General features: G+C 37.2%; 1 protein-coding gene across 2 annotated transcripts in view; it reads right to left on the bottom strand.

Annotated features, from left to right (window-relative positions):
• Positions 1-3,325: 3,325 nt before the first annotated feature.
• The window catches only part of CEP83 (centrosomal protein 83), a 65,666-nt gene continuing 45,091 nt past the window's right edge, over positions 3,326-23,900 (bottom strand). For both annotated transcript variants that reach the window (XM_065887284.1, XM_065887285.1), the window contains 5 exons: positions 22,462-22,619; positions 20,657-20,786; positions 6,399-6,502; positions 4,414-4,603; positions 3,326-3,430 (listed from right to left, as the gene is read on the bottom strand). In XM_065887284.1, coding sequence (XP_065743356.1) covers positions 3,326-3,430; positions 4,414-4,603; positions 6,399-6,502; positions 20,657-20,786; positions 22,462-22,619 — 687 coding nt within the window. The remainder of the gene's footprint in view (positions 3,431-4,413; positions 4,604-6,398; positions 6,503-20,656; positions 20,787-22,461; positions 22,620-23,900) is intronic.

Raw genomic sequence — 23,900 nt, 5'->3', positions numbered from 1 at the left:
ATGTTGGCTATTGTAAAAAAAAAAAAAAAACAGTAGCTTATTTCTGTCTAAACACTTCGATCAGAACTGCCTGTGGAAGAGTAACTCACTCCCCTAATCCTACATCTCTATATTACTATCTATCTCCTTGCTTTAGATTTCTGGTGAACCCTGTGGTTATAAATACTTGTGTGTGATTTAAAAAAAAAAAATACATTTTACATTTCATGAAATTGCTGTTCACACTGGAGTATTATATATGAATATATATATTTGAGGCCCATGGCCTGAAAAATATTAGTATACAACTTGGTATCTTAGTCTTACGATGTACTTTTTGAGAGTATTCCTCACAAGAGAAAGAGTTTAAAAAAACCTGTTTTATTCATGCCTTTTTTTAAAAGAATTCCCTATCTAGTTATACTGTAGTCTTTTTATTGCTGATTTTTTATTCCTGAATTTTTGCTGCTCATGACCAACTTTAATACCACTGTGTTTTCCTTCTATTAAACCAGAAGTAAAAAGTGTAATTGGCAACTCTCAAACTTTCCTTGTGGCACCTTTACCCTTGGTGCTCCAAATCCCAGATTGAGGAAAGAAATTTTTTCAAGTAGCAAATAAAACGTTGATCACACATTCCTTAAAATCATTTACCAACACTGTATGGGATATCAGGATTTAAATGTGAGTTTGTCTTAAATGAATGCAGTTCTTTTTGCTCCTCACTCTCTGGTAAAGAGTGAGAGGTGACACCTCACAAACTGATCAGAGAAAATAAGCATTTATTGCCCTGATAGGCACCTTCCCAATCCTGTCGCTTTCGACTATTATCTGTCCAATGGACACACCTCAAAAATACTACCAAATAGGTTACTTATAAAGGTGAGAGGTCTGGTCCCCATCTAAGGCTGCTATAGTCTTGATGCGAAGGGGTTCACAATAGTAGGAGAGTTGAGAGCCAAGGGTAGGAGAGTTGCCCAGAAGACTTCCCTTCTTTAGGGTACAGAAATGCTAAGAAATCTCAAAGGATCAGTTACAGCTTTATCTAAGTATTCAGTAAATGCTACATGAGGGTGTCCCTGTCCAGCTCTCTGGCACATGAGTCCTGTGTGGAGACTTACCTTCTTTTCCAGGGACTGTGCTGCTGGGAACTTTGGGCAAGTCACTTACCTCTTCGTGCCTCAATTTCTGTATAATATTTCTAACCTACCTCACTGAGGTGGTGTGAAGATTCACTAATGTATGTAGCGTGTTTGTCAATCCTCCAGTGAAAAGCACTATCTGGATCACATTAGCCAAATGCAGTAAATGGCCAAATTAGATGTGTGCTGAAGACAATCAGTCACTGGGTCTATATTAAACAGCAACCAGAGAAACAAATGGCAAACATTGTCTATTTTCAAGTTTCTTTGCATATTTTTTTGGTGCAAAACCATTTATAAACAACTTTCTTTTTCTAACACTAGTGTCTACAGCAGCATTTAAAAATTAATTCTGTTACCTTTTTCTGTATTAGGGATTTAAAGTCTATTTCTTATTGTATACCTGATTGAAGCCGTTCTTGGAGATGAATGTTTTAAATGTCTATATCCAAAAATAAACATTTTGATGTAAATGTGGACTGTTTTTGTCTTTTTCCTCCTTCAAAATTTCTAGTTATAATAGATTTTTAAATTCTGAGTGGCTCCATGGAAATTAATTATTTTGTGTCACTGTATACGCTCTGTAAATTAGCAGCTATATATATAGTAAGTAAATCTGGTTTCTTCTAAATGATGTTAAGGCTGTGCACTTTCACTCCTGGCCTCCACTATCAATTAACTTTGACTTCTGAATGTGAGGACTACTGGATGATGAACATTCCACTTAGTCCGGCAGACTTGAGCTTTGCCTTGTTGACGTGAAGTTATTCCAGCAGAATGCCTTAAAAATGTTACATAAAAAAGCAAATGGGGGGGCTTCCCTGGTGGCGCAGTGGTTGAGAATCTGCCTGCCAATGCAGGGGACACGGGTTCGAGCCCTAGTCTGGGAAGATCCCACATGCCGCGGAGCAACTAGGCCCGTGAGCCACAACTACTGAGCCTGCGCTTCTGGAGCTCGTGCTCCACAACAAGAGAGGCCGCGACAGTGAAAGGGCCGCGCAGCGCGATGAGGAGTGGCCCCCGCTTGCCGCAACTAGAGAAAGCCCGCGCACAGAAACGAAGACCCAATACAGCAAAAATTAATAGATAAATAAAATTTTAAAAAAACAAAAAGCAAATGGGGACTTACCTGGTGGCGCAGTGGTGAAGAATCCACCTGCCAATGCAGGGGACACGGGTTCGAGCCCTGGTCCAGGAAGATCCCACATGCTGCGGAGCAACTAAGCCCGTGCACCACAACTACTGAAGCCCACGCCCCTAGAGTCCGTGCTCCACAACAAGAGAAGCCACCGCAATGAGAAGCCCACGCACTGCAATGAACAGTAGTCCCTGCCCCTGCAACTAGAGAAAGCCCACATGCAGCAACGAAAACCCAACGCAGCCACAGAAATAAAACATTTATAACAGTTTGGTTAGATCCAAAACAGGAGGAGGAAAAGTTAAAAACCAGCAATATTTCTAAAGGGACCCCACTGGGTGCAAGTTTTACAATGAATGGCCCTTGTTTTATACAGCCACAGGATTTAATTATTTGTACTTTGTTACTTCCTATCAATCCTAACCCAACGAAGCCAAAATTAGTGAGATCTTCTACACTGTATGGTTAAAACCAAATTAAACACAAAACAATGCAGTTAGAAAAATATTAAGCTCTTTAATAAATTATGTGCACACAGCTTTTAGAAAAGGTAGTGTTTTATAATATATATCTAGATATCTTATTTTTTTATACTAACTTTAAAATTGTCATTTTTCAAGAACTAGAGGTTTGTAACTCATATATAGTAAACCAGAAAATGTTCACTGACCCTGTTATTGCCAAGCATCTCAAAGAGGAAGAGGGAATTCAAGATGGGCATGTTTTAGGCAAAATGCCAAAAAATTCAACAAAGTAAGATTAATAAAATAATTTTAAAACTTGATTCCCTAATGAGTTCCTTTTATTCATTTATTTCACATTCTCAAAGGGTTGTCAATAATATTATAAATATCTCTGAAGCTGCTTTAGTGCTTCACTTATCATTAGTATAACCCTAAAATCCTGACATTCATTCAATACATCATGTACTGGTACCTTATCTTGAGGCACATTCAAGTGTTTTGGCAAACAGTAATAAAGTATCTAAATACCACATACGTTAAAACTTCAGGCCTTATTGAGTCACTGATTTCATCCCTTTTGATCTGCCTTTTCTCCAAGAAAATCATTCCCCAGGAAATCCAAGTTCCTCTAGTTGTTTTCTTTGTGTTGTTTCTAGTTCTTCTAGTCTTTTGCGAAGTAGAGAGAGTTCTCTTTGATGCTGCTCCTCCTTAAAAGCACAGAAAGAGGGGAAAAAAAGAAAAGAAAAAGCACACCAAAAAAGACTGTTAGAAAAACTGGTGGAAAAATAACCGTTAGGCAGTGGCCTCAGTGCCTCTTTTATTCAGGCCTGCAACATCTGGCAAGAAAAGGATGACCATTTTAGCAGTCTAAGAACACCAGCATGGTCTAGACTACCAACTAGTCCTTGCTTCTCTCCTGCCTCTGGCTGTAGCCTTCAGCAAAAACCCAAAGTCTGTTCCTCTCTAGGTGTAAAATTCACCAGGGAGTGAATTAGATAATAGTAATGTAGGGCCCAGCTGTACTTATATGGCAACTTTCTAATGTGATGAGAGTTTAATAGCAGTTTATTATATAAACAAAGCACTTCGTTTGAGATTCAATTCAGTGACTTACAACATTAAAAATCTTCACTGCTTTCAACATTACAAAATGTCATTGCTTAATAACAGTTCATCTTCTGAAAATCATCCAATCAATTTGATTCCATCAACATCTCAGGGATCTGATAAAGTAGAACCATCTCAGGTTTTGGAATTAGATTTAGGTATGAAATTCAACTCTCACTTAGCTATGACCTTAGTCAAGTCATTTCACCTCTCTGACTCAGCTTCCTCATCTGCAAATTGGGAATACCAATACCTTCCCTCAAAGCATTTTTCATTAGGATTAAATATTGTATGGAAAATACATAGTGCAGTATATTTGCATAAATGTTGGTAGTAATTAGTATTGTATGAGTGACTACAAACTCAACAGTTATTCAAAGACTTATCAGTTAAGCTTCTTCCTTTCAATTGCCCGACAGGAGACTTTACTCCTAGCACCATCGCTAAAGGATAGGATAGACTCAAATACACTATGCCTCTCAGCAGACTTTTCTGGTAAAGATTTAGGTTTTTAACTATTTAAAGAGGTAAAAACGTATGGAAATATTTATCTAACTTTTTTCCCTAAAATAAATGCTCATACCTGCATATGAGGAGGAAAGGATAGTTCCACGCCTGGAATCACAGTTGGTGACTGAAAGCTTACAGGATTGATGGATGCTGTTGAAGGTATGTTAGGACCCAAAATTAAACTTCGAAATTCATTATGTCTTCTCTGTATATCCTTTAGTCTTTTTTGAAGCCTTGTATGTTCTTCAAATGGAACATTTTGTCTTAAAAAGAAAAAGTGTTTCTGTTATTTAATACAGTTACATTCTATTGAAAAATGGTATGAGTCATAGAACATAATTTTAATTGGAAGAGAAGGATTTCTAAATTATAAGATTTATCTATATATAATATACACATAAAATTTGGTTTATCTAGAAAGATAAACAGAAACATGATATGACATCTTAATTATATGCGTTATTGTTGGCCCTGCAGGCTATCAACTGATTTTAAAGTTTTATTTGCCAATTAATCAAAGATTAAAAATCTTTTGATACTTTTACTTTCATTTCCACTTTACTCCACCAACCCATGAATCCTGAACTAAAAGGAGACTCCTTAGACCAAAAGGGTGCCTTATTTTACTGCAGGAATCAAATAGAAATAGAGAAAATGCTAGGTTGAATCTTTTTTTTTTAAAGGGAATTATTTATTTGTTTATTTATTTATGGCTGTGTTGGGTCTTCATTGCTGCACGTGGGCTTTCTCTAGTTGCAGTGAGTGGGAGCTACTCATTTTTCTGGGGGGGGGGCTACTCTATTGCAGTACGTGGGCTTCTCATTGCAGTGCATTCTCTTGTTGCAGAGCACAGACTCTAGGGCTTCAGTAGTTGTGGCGCACGGGCTCTAGAGTGCAGGCTGAGTAGTTGTGGTGCACGGGCTCTAGAGCACAGGCTTAGTAGTTGTGGCGCACGGGCTTAGTTGCTCCACAGCATGTGGGATCTTCCTGGACCAGGGCTCGAACCCGTGTCCCCTGCATTGGCAGGCAGATTCTTAAACACTGCACCACCAGGGAAGCCCTAGGTTGAATCTTATGAATGCCATTTTTGTAGGTGAAATATGGTCAATTTTCACAGATCACCACCTTTTGGGACATAAATTTCCTGACGATCAATCACACCAGTAATCAAATATAGTTTCAAAACCATTCGAAGTTCTAGGCCATCTGTGCCATAGCTGCCCAATCTTGAATTGGTAATACCTCCTCCATAACCATTAATTTTGAAATATTAAGTTGAATTTTGTTTTAGAATGAATTTGGTGGCTTCTTACTTTGGAACAGAGAGTATTATAAAGTTGGCATTTATTCCACAGTCTAGAAACCTCTTGGATGTTCTAAAAAAAACACAACTGTTCACATTTTGGTAATAATTATACCCAAGAAGATCAGTGCACATTATAAAAAACATCACTGCTTGCTCTACAGGCAATTCCCATTACAGAAAAGTCTGATACTGTCTAAATGCTGAAGACTACTACTAACTACCTGAATTTGAAAAGATTTTATTAACTTGAATCACATGGGTCATGCACTGCCACTACCACCATCTTAATATGGTAAATCTTCTCTGCTCCAAAATGCTAATGATGCAGATTATTAGCTGTGCTTGGATGTAAATGAAAAACCAGAAGCTACTGCCCAGTATTTTCCATACCAAAAAATAAAAAAACCGAACTTTGATTCAAAGTTGTGGCCACAATTTTAGAACTTGTAATCACTAAACTGTCTCGTCTCAGCAGCAAGGATTCACACCACTCCTGGCTACCAAAGCCAGTGACTGACCTCTCCTGTCAGTCCCAACTGTAATACAAATGCATGTGTTAAAGACCTTTTGGTTTGAAGAAACATTCAATCAGAAAAAAAATAGCAAAGATAATGAATTAGGAGTCTAATGCATAGTTTTAGAATTCTTTTAAATGTATATTTTAAAAGAAACCCAAGTGCATTATACTCAGAAACAAAGTTGTATAATATCAAAATAGCCACATGGGGTATGTATACATACAAACATATTACCTATTTAACACCTGATTTTCTGTTTCTAATTCTTCTCTCTTTGCCTCCAAGACTTCTACCTTTTCCTGCATTCTCTTCAACTTGTTTTCATGGAGAGATTTTCTCTAGAAAAAGAGAAACAATTAATATGAGCAAGTATGGTAATACATACTCTCCTATTTGAACAAAGCTATATAGTGAATATTTTACTCACCAAAAAAATTTTACTTAGAGGTGAGTATTTTCAGGGAATACTAGGAGCAAAGATTAGTAGATATGATGCTTACTAAAAATTTTAAAGATAATAAAACACAGATCTACCTCATATCCTCAACGTGACAAACAGAACCATTATAAATGTCAAACCAGAAAATTGATATCAATAAGGAAATTGTGCAAATAAGAGATCTAGGAACGGAAGGAGTCAAATTTTACTAATGAGTTTACCTGTCACCTCATAATCATGACTGTTCATTTTCCCAGAAGATTATCATGGGTTTAAAACAACTGTAAATATAAAATTTAAAAGCATGTTTGCAACTGATCAATTGCTACCAAAGTAGTAAATTAAAGGATCAGACAGATAAGATTGATTATGGATGCATCTCAGTTTGAAAGCATGCCTTTCTAAATATTAAAAAGAAAAAAATTTAAACTTCACAAAGGGAAAATTTTCTAATATGGAAAAATCTATGTATAATGCAAAAGTAGTAAATGAAAAAAGGTAACACTTTTTCAGTTTTATAAACAGGTCGTTTTTTTTTTTTTTTACAGAAAAACACCTATAAATGTTGACGATCACTTAGTAGCTCCAGACCTTTTAGATTTTTGGTTTCTAACTCTTTACCTAAGTATAACAGGTTTACAGAAAAATGCACATAATGTAAATGTAAAGCAAAATGTAAAACCACGAAGCAAATGCTGGTGTTGTTACCTCACAGGTCAAGAGCACTGCCGTACCAAAAGGGCCCCTACCCTTCCCTCCTTTCAATCTCTACCCCCTCTGTCCTCTGAAAAGGTAACCAACTAATTTACTTCCAAAGCTGTAGTTTTGCGTATTTTTGAACTTCATACAAATGGAGTCACAGTGCACATTCTTTTACAGATGGCTTTTTCCTTTCACTCAATACTGCGAGATTTAGTCATGTTACTGCTTACAGGTATAGCTCATTCATCGCCTACCCTGGCCCAGGAACCACCCTTCTGTCCTTTATTAGCACAAGTATGTATATATTTACAGGTGACTCAGGACTCTGTCTATTCATTCACCTACCCACATCAAAGAAATCATACACTATATACACTTCTGTTTCTGGATTTTTTGGTTGTTGTTCAACATTTTATCCCTATGACTAAGCCATGTTATTGCATGTCACAGTTCCTCTCTACTGTTATGCTGTTATCCATTTTACAAACACACTATATTTTATCCCTTCTCCTACTGATAAGAATTTGAATTGTTTTCTACTTTGAAGCTACTATGAATCAAGTTTTATGAACATTCCTGAATATGCTTTTGGTAGATATATGTCCTCATTTCTCTTTGAGTATATACCCAGGAATGAGTCATACAGTATACATATGTTTTATCTTCAGTAAAAACTGTCAGTTTTCTAAAGTGGTTCTAACTAATTACTAATTACATGCCCACCAGCAATATGCAACAGTTCTAATTGCTCTACATCCTTACCAACACTTGGTGTGGTCGGTCTTTTAAAATTTTAGCTACTCTGGTGGAATAGAATAATATATCACTGTAGCTTTAATGTGCATTTTCCTGTTAGCTAATGAGGGTGATTACCTTTTCTTATGAATACTGACCATCTGGATATCCTTTTTTTGTGAAGTGCTTGTCTTAGTCTTTTGCCTGTTTAAAAAAAATTTTTTTTGAGTAATCTGTTTCTTATTTGTAGGAGTTCTTTATATATTCAGAATACGAATCCTTTGTCAGATATTTGTGTTGCAGATTGACCTTCTCTCAGTGTGTGGTAACATTTTTTTCCATAAGAGTGTCGTGTTATAAAAAGAAGTCCTTAATTGTAATAAAATCCAAATTATCAACCATATCTTTTACAGTTAGTGCTTTTTATGTCCTGTTTAAAAAATCTTATCCCAAGATCTTAAGATTTTCTCCCCAAGTTTTTTTCTAGCAGCTTTATTTTTTTACTTGTCACATTTGGGTCTGCGGTTCATTTTTATCTAATTAGGTTGGGTTAATGATAACCAATTGACTCCACATCATTAAAGGACCATCCTTTCCCTATTGAAAGGCAGTGGTACTTTGTGGTAAGTCAGGTGTTCATATACTATTCCTGGACTGTATTCTGTTCCATTTGTCTGTCTATCCTTATGCCGATACCACACTGTTTTAATGACTGTAGCTTAAAGTAAATCTTGATATCTAGTAGTGTTAAGTCCTCCAGCTTTGTTGTTTTTCTTCAAGATTGCCTTGGTTGTTCTAGTCCTTTGTACTTTCATATGAATTTTAGAATCTACTTTCCAATTTCCACAAGGAAAACTAATGAAATTTTGATTAGGATTGCATTCAATCTACAGATCAGTTTGGGAAGAACTGACATCTTAATAATATTGAGTCTTTCAAATCAAGTGTGATATACTTTCCCTTTATCTAGGTCTTCTTTAGTTTTTCTTAGCAATATTTACCTATCTTGTATTAGATTTGTTCCTAAATATTTTATATTTTTATGCTAATGTAAATGGTATATATTTTATTTTCTAATTGTGTATGTAAAGAAAGAACTGATCATCACAGAAATGCAAGTCAAAACCACAATGAGATATCACCTTACAACTGTCAGAATGGCTATTCTCAAAAAGACAAGAAACAACGAAATGTTGGTGAGAATGTGGAGAAAAGGGAACTCTCACGCACTGTTGGTGGGAATGTAAGTTTATGCAGCCACTATGGAAAATAACACGAAGGTTCCTCAAAAAATTAAAAATAGAACTACCAGCAATTCCACTTCTGGGTATTTAGTGAAAAAAAACAAAAACACTAACTTGAAAAGGCATATGCACCCCCATGTTCACTGCAGCAGTATTTACAACAGCCAAGACATGGAAGCCAAGACATGTCCATCAATGGATAAATGGATAAAGAAGATGAGATATACACACTGGAATATTATTCAGCCATAAAAGAGAAGAAAATCTTGCCATTTGTGACAACATGGATGGACCTTAAGGGCATTTTGCTAAGTGAAATAAACCAGACTGAGAAAGAAAAAATACCACATAATCTCACTAACATGTGGAATCTTTAAAAAATAAATAAAATAAGCTCAAAGATACAGAGAACAGACTGGCAGTTGCCAGAGGCAGGGGCTGGGGGATGGGTGAAATGGGTGAAGGAGGTCAGAAGGTACAAACTTCCAGTTATAAAATAAATAAGTTCTGTGAATGTAAAGTACAGCATGGTGGCTATAGTTAATGATACACATTGCAATATTTGAAAGTTACTGAGCGATATCTTAAAAGTTGTCATTACAAGAAAAAAATTCTGTAGCTATATATGGTGATGGATGTTAGCTAGACTTATTGTGGTAATCATTTTGCAATATATATATATAAATACCAAATTTTCTCTATGGAAGGTTTTAAATTAAGGAGTCCATTTCCCTAATGGATACAGGACTATTTAGATTTCCTAATTCTTCTTGTATTAGTTTTGTTGAGATGTTCAAGGAATTTGTTCATTTCATCAAAATTGCATAATTAACACAGTTGTTCTTATAATAGTCTTTTTGTTTTAATATCTATAAGATGTATAGTGATACCCCTTTTTCATTCATTATATTGTCCATTGTGTTTATTCATCTACCTACCTACCTACTTTATGAGGAGTTTGGGGAGAAGCCATTTTATCAATCTTTTCAGATTGATCAGCTCTTGGCAAGTTAAATTTTCTCTATTGTATAACCTCTGCTTCATTGACTTCTGCTCATGCCTTGCGGAGGCAGTGAGGATGCTGTTAAATCTATACACAGAGTTCATAATTCAGTTACTGTGTTTTTTAGTTCTAAGCCTGCCATTTAAAAAAATGTTTTGTAGTTTACTGGTCAATTCTCAAGCATTTCTTTTATTTCTGAGCATCTACAACACGGTAATTTTAAATTCTGTATCTGATAACTCCATTACCTGGATCCCCTATGGGGGGTTTCTTTATATTGATTGTTACTTCTCTTGATTTTCAATGTTATTTCCTCATGCAGCTATTTTTAAAATTATTATTATTAATAGAAATTTGTTAAAATTGATAAACCAATACTGATACATTATTATCAACTAAAGTCCAGTTTACATTGTCACTCTTTGTGTTGTTCAGTTCTATGGTTTTGTCAAATGCAAACTGTCCTCTATGCACTATTGCGGTATCATACAGAATAGTTTCACTACCCTAAAAATTCCCTGTGCTCTACCTATTCATCCCTACTTCCTACCCCACAAACTGTCAATCACTGATTTTTTTTCTGTCTCCATAGTTTTGCCTTTTCCAGAATGTCATATATTTGAAATCTTACAGTATATAGTCTTTTCAGACTGGCCTTTTTCATTTAGCAATATGCATTTAAGGTTCTTCCATGTCTTTGCATGGCTTAATAGCTCATTTCTTTTTGTCACTGGATAATATTCTCTTGTATGGATACAGCAAAGTTTTTTAACCTTCACCTACTGAAGGACATACTGCTTGCTTCCAACTTTTGGCAATAATGAATAAAGCTGATACAAACGTTTGTGTGTTTTTTTGTGTGTGTGAACATACATTTTCAACTCATCTGAATGAATACCTAGGAGCATGACTGCTGGACTGTATGGCCAGACTATCTTTTAACTTTGTAAGAATCTGCCAAAGTGTCTTTCAAAATGGCTGTACCATTTTACAATCCCACCAGCAATAAATGAAAGTTTCTATTGTTCCATATCCTTACCAGCATTTGGTTCTGTCAGTGTTTTGGATTTTAGCCATTTTAATGGATGTGCAGTAGTATCTCTGTTTATTTTTTATTTAGAGCTAGACACTACATTTTAAAAACTGAGGAAATAACTGAAGCCTACAATGCTAGTTTCCCTTGAAGCAGATTACATTTGTTTCTTGCAGGCAGCTAGGAACACTAACAACAGGGGTTAATTTAATCTAATTTTAAGGACAGATTATCTGAAGCTGTGCTTCAATACTTGCAAGGGCCAGGCTATTTGCGGTTAGTTCACTCTTAGTCCAAGGGCATACCCCTTCATGGTCTCAACCCACAGCACTAGTAGACTCCGACCTGAGACCCTCTCTCTCCGATTCTGAACTCCAATTTTTGGTCCCCAAGCCCTACGAGGTTGTCAAAAGCTTTGCTTCACTTCTCAGCCTCTCAAGCTGTCTCTTCCAGAACTGGCAGCTTCCTCTAAGGGAAAAGCAGCCCCAAATGCTGAGCTCACCTCTCCAGGTTTCCCATCTCTCCAGGATCTTGGCCTCTTAATTCTTCACTGCCCTTCATGGAGATATTTTTAAAAATATTTTGTCTGATTCTTCTAGTTCTCATGTGGAGAGCTGATCCACATATTTCCTAGTCTGTCATTATCAAAAGCATATGCTCCTTTTAGGTATTTTAGTTCAACTAACAGCAGACATTTTAAAGATGGAAATGCTTAATACTTCATTATTATATGATTATATAAACCTGCAATCTTAAAATCTAGTTCTATTTCTCCATTTGTACTGCTCATTTAAATTGTAAAATACCAATTTTTTCACTATCATCTTCAAATCTTAAGCATGTATATTTATACACACACACACACACAGAGTGCACACTTAATTGGGCCCTATATTAACCATAGTTAATACAAAATACAGGGATTTCTGAAGGGAATTCCAGTCATAAAATACTAAATCTTGAGAAAAGGCTTTTTTAGAAAGGATAAGAAATGAATTAAGAAGAATCTGTAATTCTATAGGAATGTGGATTCCCCTGATGGTTCTCCAGCAGGGGAACTGATGGGTGAAAGCATTGTTTTGAAAAGATTAATATGGTTATCAGTGCATAGGATGGACTCTGAAGTTTGCCTCTTAAGAGGCAAATCTGGAGATAAGCTTCCTGAAGACAGGGTTCAGGACAATGTTGTCCCCATCCTCATCACTGTAAAAACAACCAGCCATTTACTGAGCACTACTCTTTGCCATGAACTGAGTTAGAATGCAGCAAAAGAACTGGATAGCTGGTTGACTAGTAGACCCAATGAATGTCTTAGACCCTAACATTATAATCATTTCTTTGCAGCACCCTCATTATCTTGACCCAAGCCTCCTCCTTCTTCTAACACACACACACGCGCACACACACACACACACACACACACACACACACGTGTGCGCGCGCGCGCTGACCGGTCTCACCTTAAATTAACCAGGACTAACTTCAAATGGGCCCCCCTACTGGTACCTGGAAATCCTACTAATTTCCCTAATCCAATCACTCTCCCAAACTCTTACATTCTTTCACAACTTCTTGTCTCTTCTCAAATCTGTTAGACCTCCACTCTTCACAGTCTGAGCTGGTGACCCAGATTCTTTTTTGCATTGAGAAAATAGCAGCAATCAGTACAGAATTTCCACTACATCCATGAATTTATCAGGAACTTGCAATCATATATTTTGTCTTTTTTCCAGGTACAATAGATACATTGTGTTTCTATCCCTTCCCTCTCTTGAATTGAATCTAATGCCCTTCTGCCTACTAAAAGATATCATCCCTTCATTTGCCCCCTCTTTCTCCTGCATCATCAATTTTCCCCTTACTACTGAATCATCCTATAATTTCTCCCTTCTTAAAGGAAGCCTTTGCTCCCACAATGCTAGCTATTACCCCAGTTCTCCGTTCTTCACAACAAAATTCCTTCGACAAATTATATTCCATTTCAATTAGACCTGCATACCTACTACTCCACAGAAACAACTCTTGACAAAGCCACCAACAATTACCATATAGTCAAATGGATTCTTAGACTTCATCTTACTATTTTATCATCTTACCACTATGAAATAAAATTCATATTTATGGCAAGACAAGAAAAATTTAAACATAAAAATTCTTCTCTGCGCTTTGGCCTCCCCTCTCCCCTCACTGTGCCTTGTGTATCTGTATTATGCATTGATCAAACCTCCCCGGTCAGCAGGAATACCTGCTCAACCATAAACAGCAACATTCTCCTAGCATCAGCAAGACAATGCCTTAAAAGAGAACATTCCTTCTAGATTATACAGGGTCACATGACCCACCACAATGGCACTAAAATCTGGATTTTGTAAACTGTCAATAATAGGTCATTTAATGTACAGCCCTCTGTCTCAAAAAGCTTATATAAACTGTATCTTGACTTCTAACGGGCAGAACAGTTCTCAGAGCTTTCTGAGATGCTCTTCTTGGGTTTTAACCCTCAAATTTGTCTTGAATAAAATTTTCCAATTCTTTCTTAGGTCGCCTGATTAATTTTTCGTCGACACTATAATGTCATGTGACACAGCTAATCCTTCTTGAAGCATTTTTCTTCATTTGGCATCTAGTACTTTCTTGGTTCTTTTCCTATCATATTGGCCACTCCTTCTCAGTCTCCTCCTTAACTTCCCAACTTCTAAAGTGTGGAATTCCTCAAAACTCAAACCTGTTCTTTTCTGTCTTCCTTCACTTTCTAGGTGACCTCATTTAATCCCATTGCTTTCAATACCATTTACATGCTGGTAAGTCCCAAATCTTTATCTCTAGCCTAGTCCTCTTCCCTGAAGCCCTGATTCATGTATTCACCAGAATGCTTAGTAGCTCCACTTGGAAGTCTAATGGGCATCTCAAAGAGTTAATGTGTCCCCAAGAGGCATCTTCATTTTGTCCCTAAACCTGTCCCTTCCAAGGTCTTTCCCATGTCAGTAAACAGCAATTCTATTTTAACCACGTGCTCAAGCCCAACACCTTAGACTGATCTCTTTAATACCCTATAACCATTGTAAATTCTACCTTTAAAAATATACAGAATCCGACCACAAGTCTACTACTAGCTCTCTACATCTCTCATCTGAACTACCGAAAAGTGGTCTTCCTGAGTCCTGTTTGCCCCTCTACACAACAGCCAGAGATTCTCCTGAAAATATAATTCAGATTACAGCATTTCTCAATTCAAAACTCTCCAGTGTGTTCCTATCTCATTCAGAATAAAAGCCAAAAAAAGCCCCTACATCACCTAGCCTCCTACTACTTCTGTCCATTCCAGTTACCCAGGTCTCCCTCCTTGTATTCCTTCAACATACCAAGCAGACTCCTGCCTCTTTTACTTTCTATTCCCTCTGGAACATTCTTCCCCTATATACAAAATATGGCCTCCCCCTTCTTTCCTCAAGGTCTCTGCTCAAACGTTACTTTATCAGAGGCTTCTCTGATCACCTATATAAATGCCCTCTATCCCCCTTAGTTTTCCTCTTAGCACGCATCTCCACCTGACATTTGTTTCTTTACCCCGTGTCTCCCATCCACTACAACATAAGCTCCTCAGTGCAGAGTCTTTATTTCTGTATCCCTGTGAATGAAACAGTACCTGGTATAATACACAGTAGGTTCTCAATAAATCTGTTGGGTAAACTGCCTAAACGAATATAGAGAAACCTCATAGTGAAGAGAGTCTGAGCTACGGTGTTGCAATAAGAAGAGAAAGAAATGAGGTGGGGAAAATGTGAGATACATTATAAAGGAAGAATTCACAGGCTCTAGTGACTATACTGCGTAGAACAGTGTCTCCGAAATATTTATGTTTACTCAGAACCTCAGAATGTGACTATGATATAAGAAGAAATATATCTGGTCCTTGCCCTGGGCTTCTGGCACAGAGCTCCTAAGACACATGGAATTTCCTGAGTCATAGGAGCATCTTTTGCTATTCATAACCAGCCCTTTTCAATCATACCTGAGTTAATACTAATGAGTTAACTTAGGGTGGGACCCCTAGGTAATCTCAAAATAGAGCTGGTCACTAGAAAGACCAAGTGGTAAGAATCTGGTAGGAACTTGCAGCACTATTCCCACCTCCCACTCTCCACCCTCCACTTCTGGGAGTGGCGGTACTGGAGATTGATATCTATTAAAAACTCTTGAACAAGGATACCTGGAAAGCTTCCAGGATAGTGAATACATTCATTTGCTGGAAGGGTGGCACTCCCAGAGAGGGCACCCCTCCCCCTCCATACCTCGCCCTATACATCTCTTCTATTTGGCTGTCCCTGAGTTGTATCCTTTCTAATAACCCAGTAAGTACAAGTAAAATGTTTTCCTGAGTTCTATGAAGCTGGGTGGGGGGTGTTATGGGTACCCCAATTTATAGTCATTGGTCAGCAGTGCAGATGGCTAAGGACCTAACACCTGACATGGGGTTAGTCTTGAGGCTGAACCCTTTAATTTGTGGAATCTGATGTAGTGTCAGAATTTAATTATTGGCACCCAGTTGGTGTCCAGAGAATTAGATAATTGGTTCTTGGTGTTGGAAAACACTCCAGAGTGACCTTATCTGAAAAAAGGGTAAAGTTAAGATGAGGTTATACTGGATTAGGGTGGGCCCTAAATCCAATATTGACTTGTGCCCTTAGAAAAAGGGAAAAATCTGGATATAGAGACAGACGCACACACCATGTGAAGAGAGAGGCACAGACTGAAGTGATGTGTCTGCAAGCCAAGGAACACCAAGGATTGCTAGCAACCACCACAAGCTAGGAGAGAGGCATGGAACAGATCCTTCCCCAGAGCCTTTGGAGGGAGCATGGCCCTATCAGCACCTTGATTTTGGACTTCTAACTTCCAGAACTGTGAGATTATAAATTTCTGTTGTTTTAAGCCACACAGTTTGTAGTAATTTGTTATAGCAGACCTAGGAAACGAATACGGTGACTGACTATATCTGGGGAAAGGGAGCCCTTAGGATGAATCAAAGGTTTGAAGACAAAGTAACTGAAAGAATGATATTCTACTGAAAGAAATGAAAGTCCAGAGGAGAAAGTGGCTGTAAGAAATGATTGTAATTTTGATTTTATCAGTCCAATACAATCACAGGTCTATCAAATGGATGCCTTAGTGTTACACACATTACAACACAAAAGAGTTAAAGAAAAATCAAAAGAATACTGATGCAAGAATCAAAGCTGAAATTTTCCTTTTATCACCTTCTAGCCAAATTCAATGAACTCTCTTCAATAATCACGACCATTTACCTTTGATTCCTTTCTTTTCCTGTGGCTTCTATAACACCATACTATAGCTTCTACTTCTATGACCATTCCTCTACTAAATCCAGCTCCTCTTTCCAAGTCAACTTAGTTCTTAGTCCTTTTATTCTTCAACAGTTCTCAAAATCTCAAGTGTCTAGTTATACATCCCTAAGCTGAATTACTGATCTCCACGCTTTACATTCCATTATTTCTGTTAATCTACATGATATCTTCACTTAACAGTCTAGGACAGGACTTCCCTAGTGGTCCAGTGGTTAGGACTCTGCGCTTCCACTGCAGGGGGCACGGGTTTGATTCCTGGTCAGGGAAGTTCCACATGCTGCACAGTGCAGCCAAAGAAAAGTCTATGACATGTCTATATGGACGCACTACCATCAGTTCATACCTGACGTGTGTTTAGTCAAATGCATCTTCTCTTTCTACTCAACTGACACATGGTCTTTATTCCATCAGGACAACTCCTCTATATCCTCTCATAGCTAAAATACTTCATATTTTTCTCTTTCTTCTTATTTAGCACTATATTCTGTTAATTTTTTCCTTTGGAATACTTCTAGGAGTCATCCTTCACCTTCATTCTATATTGCAAGCCCAAATTCCAGACTTCTTACCTCATTTTAAGATTATTATAAATAGCTTCCTGACTAGTCTCCCTGTCTTAGGGCTTTCTTCTCTCTAGCACAGTAGTTCTCAAACTTTAGTGTCCACACAGATCACACGGAAATGACTAACAGATTCTTTAGGTACTGCATGCTATTTTATTTCTCCAATTAGATTGTATGGTCATCAAGGGCAGGAATTAATCATGGCTTCTACTTTCGCCTCGGTGTATAACATAATGCCAGGCCACACAGCATATTCAATAGATATTTTATAACTTCAAGACTATGGTTCATTTCTTTCTCAAAACCGTTCATAACATCTAACCAAGAATTATTTCAGAGATATACCTCAGAATAAAAATAACAAGTTCTCATTTCAAGCGCCTCAAAAGGAAAAGCACAACTCATTGTCCTCATACCAAGAGATCTCTCTTCATACTCACATTTCAACAGTGTGTGGGGAACAACATACAGAGAAGTCATCAATTACAGAAGGGCATTCCAACTCAAGATACCCGGTCCAACTTTTCCAAACAAATCAACACAGCAAAATATCATTAAACAAAGACTCTACCTAAAAACACTTACCAGAAATGACATAATCTCTGTGCTTAGGAGGTTGGAGCTGTAAATGAAGCCATCTTACCTAGCCTGGGGAAAAAAAAATAAAGCTGCTACTCCCCAGTTGTAAGAACCTCTCACAGGAAAGTAACTCTAAAGGACTATGATTTCCGCCCTAGAGTTAATATTTTGTGACTTAACTGAAGTCTTACTACACAAGAAAGTTATGATCTTTGTCATCTAAGAAACTTAAAAGTCTGTTGCAATTTTACGAATCATATTTATGTAATCTTATAGCCAACATTTTCATATAGAAGCATTATATTTAACTTGAATGGGAAAAGGGTTTGAGTTTAAAAAATTAATTTTATAGTGATCATTCTGCCACAGGAAATAAGACTCATGTGGATTATGGTTGTAATGAAGAGAAAAGCAGTAAAGTATCTCGAATCAAAGAAAGGGGGAAATTAAAAGAGTTAACAGTGCAGAAAAAGCACAGGATTAAGAATAGAAAAATGTAGACTTTAGTCATAGCGTTCCTAACTAGTCAATGATCTTGGCTCCCTACCACTTCAGTTTCCAAATCTGTAAAAACTATCTGAATGCTAAGATCCCCCAGCCCTAAAATTATACATACTTATATACTTTTTACAGTATTTCTATGTCACATGTACTATCTGCTTTTCCACTTTAATTGAGGTAAAGTCGTAAGCCTACAGGGCAGTGCTCCACATGATGGGACAGCTCTGGGTCATAATTGTCACTGAATTGAGTTTAACAATTTCCTGCAACTTAAAACCATTATCCACAGGTCACATTTTTAAAAGTAAAATAGGTGTTTACTATATTCACCCCCATCATTTGGCAGTTATTTCAGTAGGAAAAACATTCATCCTAGGTCAATACTGATGAAAGGTTACTTCGCACGTTGCTTAAAATATCACCTCCTGGGCTTCCCTGGTGGTGCAGTGGTTGAGAGCCTGCCTGCCAATGCAGGGGACATGGGTTCGAGCCCTGGTCTGGGAAGATCCCACATGCCGCGGAGCAACAAAGCCCGTGAGCCAAAACTACTGAGCCTGTGCGTCTGGAGCCTGCGCTCCGCAACAAGAGAGGCCACGACAGTGAGAGGCCCGCACACCGCGATGAAGAGTGGCCCCCGCTCGCCGCAACTAGAGAAAGCCCGCGCACAGAAACGAAGACCCAACACAGCCAAAAATAAGTAAATTAAATTAAAAAAAAAAAAAAAATCACCTCCTCCCCTTTCTGGTATACCTATGATTAGTTGATAACCTCTCTCACCACTGGATGTCACTTTTGCTCCAAAAGAAGTCAACCCAACCTAGCCTCAATAATTAGAATCTGATCTCTAAGACACTTATCTCTAAAACCCCAACATAAAAGTTTTTTCTGTGAAAGATAAAATCAGCTCTTATAATTTCTTATGATTTCTAGCTAATCTGGCATCAGATGCTTTTAGGCTTCAAACAGTACAAGGAGGCATAAGTAGGATTTTGGAGATCTTCCCAAGCTATGAAATAACTTCACTAAAATCCCATCAATACCCATACACTGCTCAGTACTTATATGGAAAGAAAGAAAAAGAAGTGATACAGGGGAAAAAAAACAATGAAACAACAACATAAGTATTTATATTTGAGTATAAAACGCTGGGATCCTATATAGTTAAGTGCTGTTTTCTAATCTCAATGTTATACTACTTTTAGCATAATGGAAAGAGAAAAGCAACATTCATAAACCAAGGAAGTGGGGAAGTAATGACTTTAAGATTTCTCATGTTGTCACTCCAACTATCAGGATGAATTTGGCAGTTATATCTAATTAATGTAAACAGGTAACTAAAAACTGTGTCCTTGATTTCCAAATTCAGAATATGTAAATGATATACAGTTCTCTTCTCTTATGCAAATATGAACAGCTAACCTTACCAATAAACATACAGACATTAAGACACTGGTGTGCCTATGTCTAGAGGTACGAATTCCTCTCATTTCAGACCTCCTCACTTCCCCACAACCAATGCCACTACTAAAGGAACTTATCAAATGGAGACATATCCAAATCATTTGTGGGATTTTTTTTTTAAATACTTCCTTCCCCTTCCCCCAACACACATGCGCCAATCTTACTAAGAATAACTGCTGAATCGCTGCCATGGAGAGCCATGGTTACTGATGGGGCTATGCTACATTCCTTGGGTTTGTTGAGTAGAAAAAAAGTTGTAAACCACTGACTTAGATGAATCATCTGGTTACATTAGTTCCATGATGCCCTGGATTAGTTCCAAGAAAACAAAGTTTTTAGGTTCTGGAGAAAATATGCCTGCAAAGATGAAACTTTAAAAAGATCATGGCTGTGGGAACTATCATGGCTGTTTCAGAAGCCAGGGGAGTCCTAGTTCCTTCTGCTGGGGCAATGAGATACTTGCTTCCATATTCCTGAGTTGGAAACAAAAAAGTATTGTAACCACAAAAACAATATTACAAGTATTAGTTAAGCACAGTTGAAACAGGCCTAATCACCCTGTAATTTAAGTGCGAATGAGTTAAATGACACTTGTATGGGCTGGTCTAGAAACTTTATCAATGAAAACCACCGTCTCTGTGGAAAAATGCATACTCTGAAAAACTGACTTGTACACAACATTTAGAAATAAACCTGTTGAGCAGTTTGCATTTTCCCAATTTATCTTTACAATGTGACAGCAAAATGTCATGTTTAAATATCAAACTGAACATACCCGTAAAGTCTCAGTTTTAATTATACATTTTATTCTCCTAAAATAGTTATGCTTTTACTCTATAGAAATCACTTTAATGAGAACCACTTGCCTTTTTTTGGGCAATTGCAGCTCGCTGCAATTTCTCCTTAGCTTGATTATACTTTTCTTCTCTGTCACTGATACGTTCATGAAGCCTATGCTTTTCTTCCAACCACTGTATTTGCTTCTCTTCCAATGCCCTGTCAGAAGAATGTATGCAAAACATGAGATGTTAACTCTTTGAAGAGATATTACCGCAAGTATAATCAAACTCACTACCTACTTCACCCACAGCCTTCATAATCCAATACAGGCATTCTTGCATGGCCACGTATCTGCTATCACCACCATTACTGAGTATTTCCTATGAGCCAGCCACTGGGCTTAGAACAGTACGTGTACTACATCATTTATTCTTCACAGTAACCCCTGAGTTAGGTACGTCTATCATTTCCATTTTATAGCTGAGGAAACTGAGGCTTAGAGCTGTTAACTAACTTGCTTAAAGACTTATACCTAGTTAACGGGGGGACAGGACAAACAACTGATAATCACCTTTAAACCATGATACCACCAAGCTATTAAAAACTGGGCCTAATAAAGATGGTTTAAAATCAACCGTGGTATCAAGTCTTAATGTGGTATGTTTCCTGGCTAGAGTAAAATTCATATAAATGGTATTTTATAGTAACATCATAACAACTTACATCTTTAAAGCTCTTCTGTATACTTTATGATTTTTAGTATCATCACTACAGGCAGTACAAATGAGATATACAAACCCTGAGGAGTCAGACTGCATGACTAAGGTCAAACCGATTTTAAGTATCTTAGCTGGGATCAAAATCACATTCTATTGACCCCAAGTCCAGCTATTTTCTGCTATATAATCCTATGAATAACATTCAGAAACCAATAAGTTAGTTACATTTGCTAGCTATACTATGACTGGAATTATTAAGCACATTTCAAATCACTTGAGGATCCCAAGATACAAATTCCTATTATTTGCAAAATATAAGCAAAATAATTTGGACCCTGCAGAACATCACAACACATTATGGACAGTTATCTTGCTTACTTCCTTTTCTTGAAATTCAACCACACATATGAGTCCATGGACAAGCCTTAAAATATTAAATAATAGAAAAATAAGGAAAAAGTTTTATGTGGCAAGGCAGCCTTCAGAAGAAAAACTGTGAAAATAATGTTTCATAGATTCAAAAACTTATAATAATGACATGTTATAATAACAAAGCAAATACAAAATAACAAAAGCAAATACAAAATACAAATAGTTTTCTACCATATATAAACAACATTTTCCAGGGAATATAAGATCTTGGTCACCAAAATCATCTCCCTACCAGTTTACTAGACTGTCTACTACTAAGAGATTTCAAAATCAAAAAATATAAACAAGTAAATGAGCTTTTCAAAGGGAAAATCCAAAAGATTATAACTGTAATTCTAAGAAGAAGGTGTACACATCAAAAATTTTGTTTCTGTTCTCTGGCATTCAGAAGAATTTAGATATTTGAAGTAAGAAATGTATTGATTTACTCAATGAATACAGAAGTGTTTCTTTGAAGGTTTTCATAATACTGTGGGGTCAGGCAGAATTTTAAAAGGTTTTCTTCCCTAGATGTCTATTTTCTTTTCTTTTCTTTTTTTTTAAATCAATCGAAGAGTCCATAAAGCTCATCTCCAGAAACAGAAAATACATTACCTAAGACCACTGTACACTGTCAATGGGGTATTTGTAACTAGTTCCCAAAATACAGTCAACACTGGAATCATCATTAAAAGAACTATATATAATATAGCAGAAAGAAGAAACAGTTTGTACATTAAAAAAAAAAGAGCGAACTCTACTTTTCAACTTCTAGTTGTGCTTTTTCAGCTTGGCTTCTTGAATTTCGGCATTCCTGTTTTAACCTCTCCACCATTTCCTTCAGTGTTTGGTTTGAATTCAGCAACTCATTCTCTGACTGTGCAAGTGAGGTCACTTGGATCTGCAAACTACTGATTTGCTTAAAAGAGAAGAAAGAAGAGAAATATAAGGCCACTAAACAAATGCAATAGAATATGAGAGACACAGAGGACACTAAGCATCTTCCCTCACAAATGCCACACCCAACTGATGTGCCCTTCAGGACACCCTGAAATGAAATTATAAAAAGCACCAGCATTAGAGAAATGCAAATCAAAACTGCAAGGCGATATCATCTCACACCGGTCAGAATGGCCATCATCAAAAAATCTACAAACAATAAATGCTGGAGAGGGTGTGGAGAAAAGGGAACCCTCTTGCACTGTTGGTGAGAATGTAAATTGATAGAGCCACTATGGAGAACAGTATGGAGACTCCTTAAAAAACTAAAAATAGAACTACCATACGGTCCAGCAATCCCACTACTGGGCATATACCCTGAGAAAACCATAATTCAAAAAGAGTCATGTACCACAATGTTCACTGCAGCTCTATTTACAAAAGCCAGGACATGGAAGCAACCTACGTGTCCTTCGACAGACGAATGGATAAAGAAGATGTGGCACATATATACAATGGAATATTACTCAGACATAAAAAGAAAGGAAACTGAGTTATTTGTAGTGAGGTGGATGGACCTAGAGTCTGTCATACAGAGTGAAGTCAGAAAGAGAAAAACAAATACCATATGCTAACACATATATATGGAATCTAAAAAAAAAAAAAAAGGTCATGAAGAACCTAGGGGCAAGACGGGAATGAAGACGCAGACCTACTAGAGAATGGACTTGAGGACACGGGGAGGGGGAAGGGTAAGCTGGGATGAAGTGAGAGAGTGGCATGGACATATATACACTACCAAATGTGAAATAGATAGCTAGTGGGAAGCAGTCGCATAGCACAGGGAGATCAGCTTGGTGCTCTGTGACCAGCTAGAGGGTGGGATAGGGAGGGTGGGAGGGAGATGCAAGAGGGAGGAGATACGGGGACATATGTATATGTATAACCGATTCATTTTGTTATAAAACAGAAACTAACACACTATTGTAAAGCAATTATACTCTAATAAAAACGTTAAAAAAAAAAAGGCAGCAGCATTAGGATCATATCTTAATATAACCAGAGACCATCAAGAACCCTATTCCTCAATTTGCCACTGAGTCCTCTCTCTTCTTCCCCAAATAAGCAGGCCAGAAGAGGTACTAGAAATGGGGAGAAGTGTCATTAGAAGGAGAGCAGGGAGGTGAGCAAAGAGAATCCAAATATTAGTCTCCTAGACTCTGAGGAAAGAACAGATTGTAAAAGGTAAGCTGGGATAGCT

The sequence above is a fragment of the Phocoena phocoena genome, chromosome 11 (genome assembly GCF_963924675.1).
Source record: "Phocoena phocoena chromosome 11, mPhoPho1.1, whole genome shotgun sequence".
Classification (NCBI taxonomy): Eukaryota; Metazoa; Chordata; class Mammalia; order Artiodactyla; family Phocoenidae; genus Phocoena; species Phocoena phocoena.
Note: the sequence above shows the minus strand (reverse complement) of the source record. Positions and strands in the feature narration are given on the sequence as shown.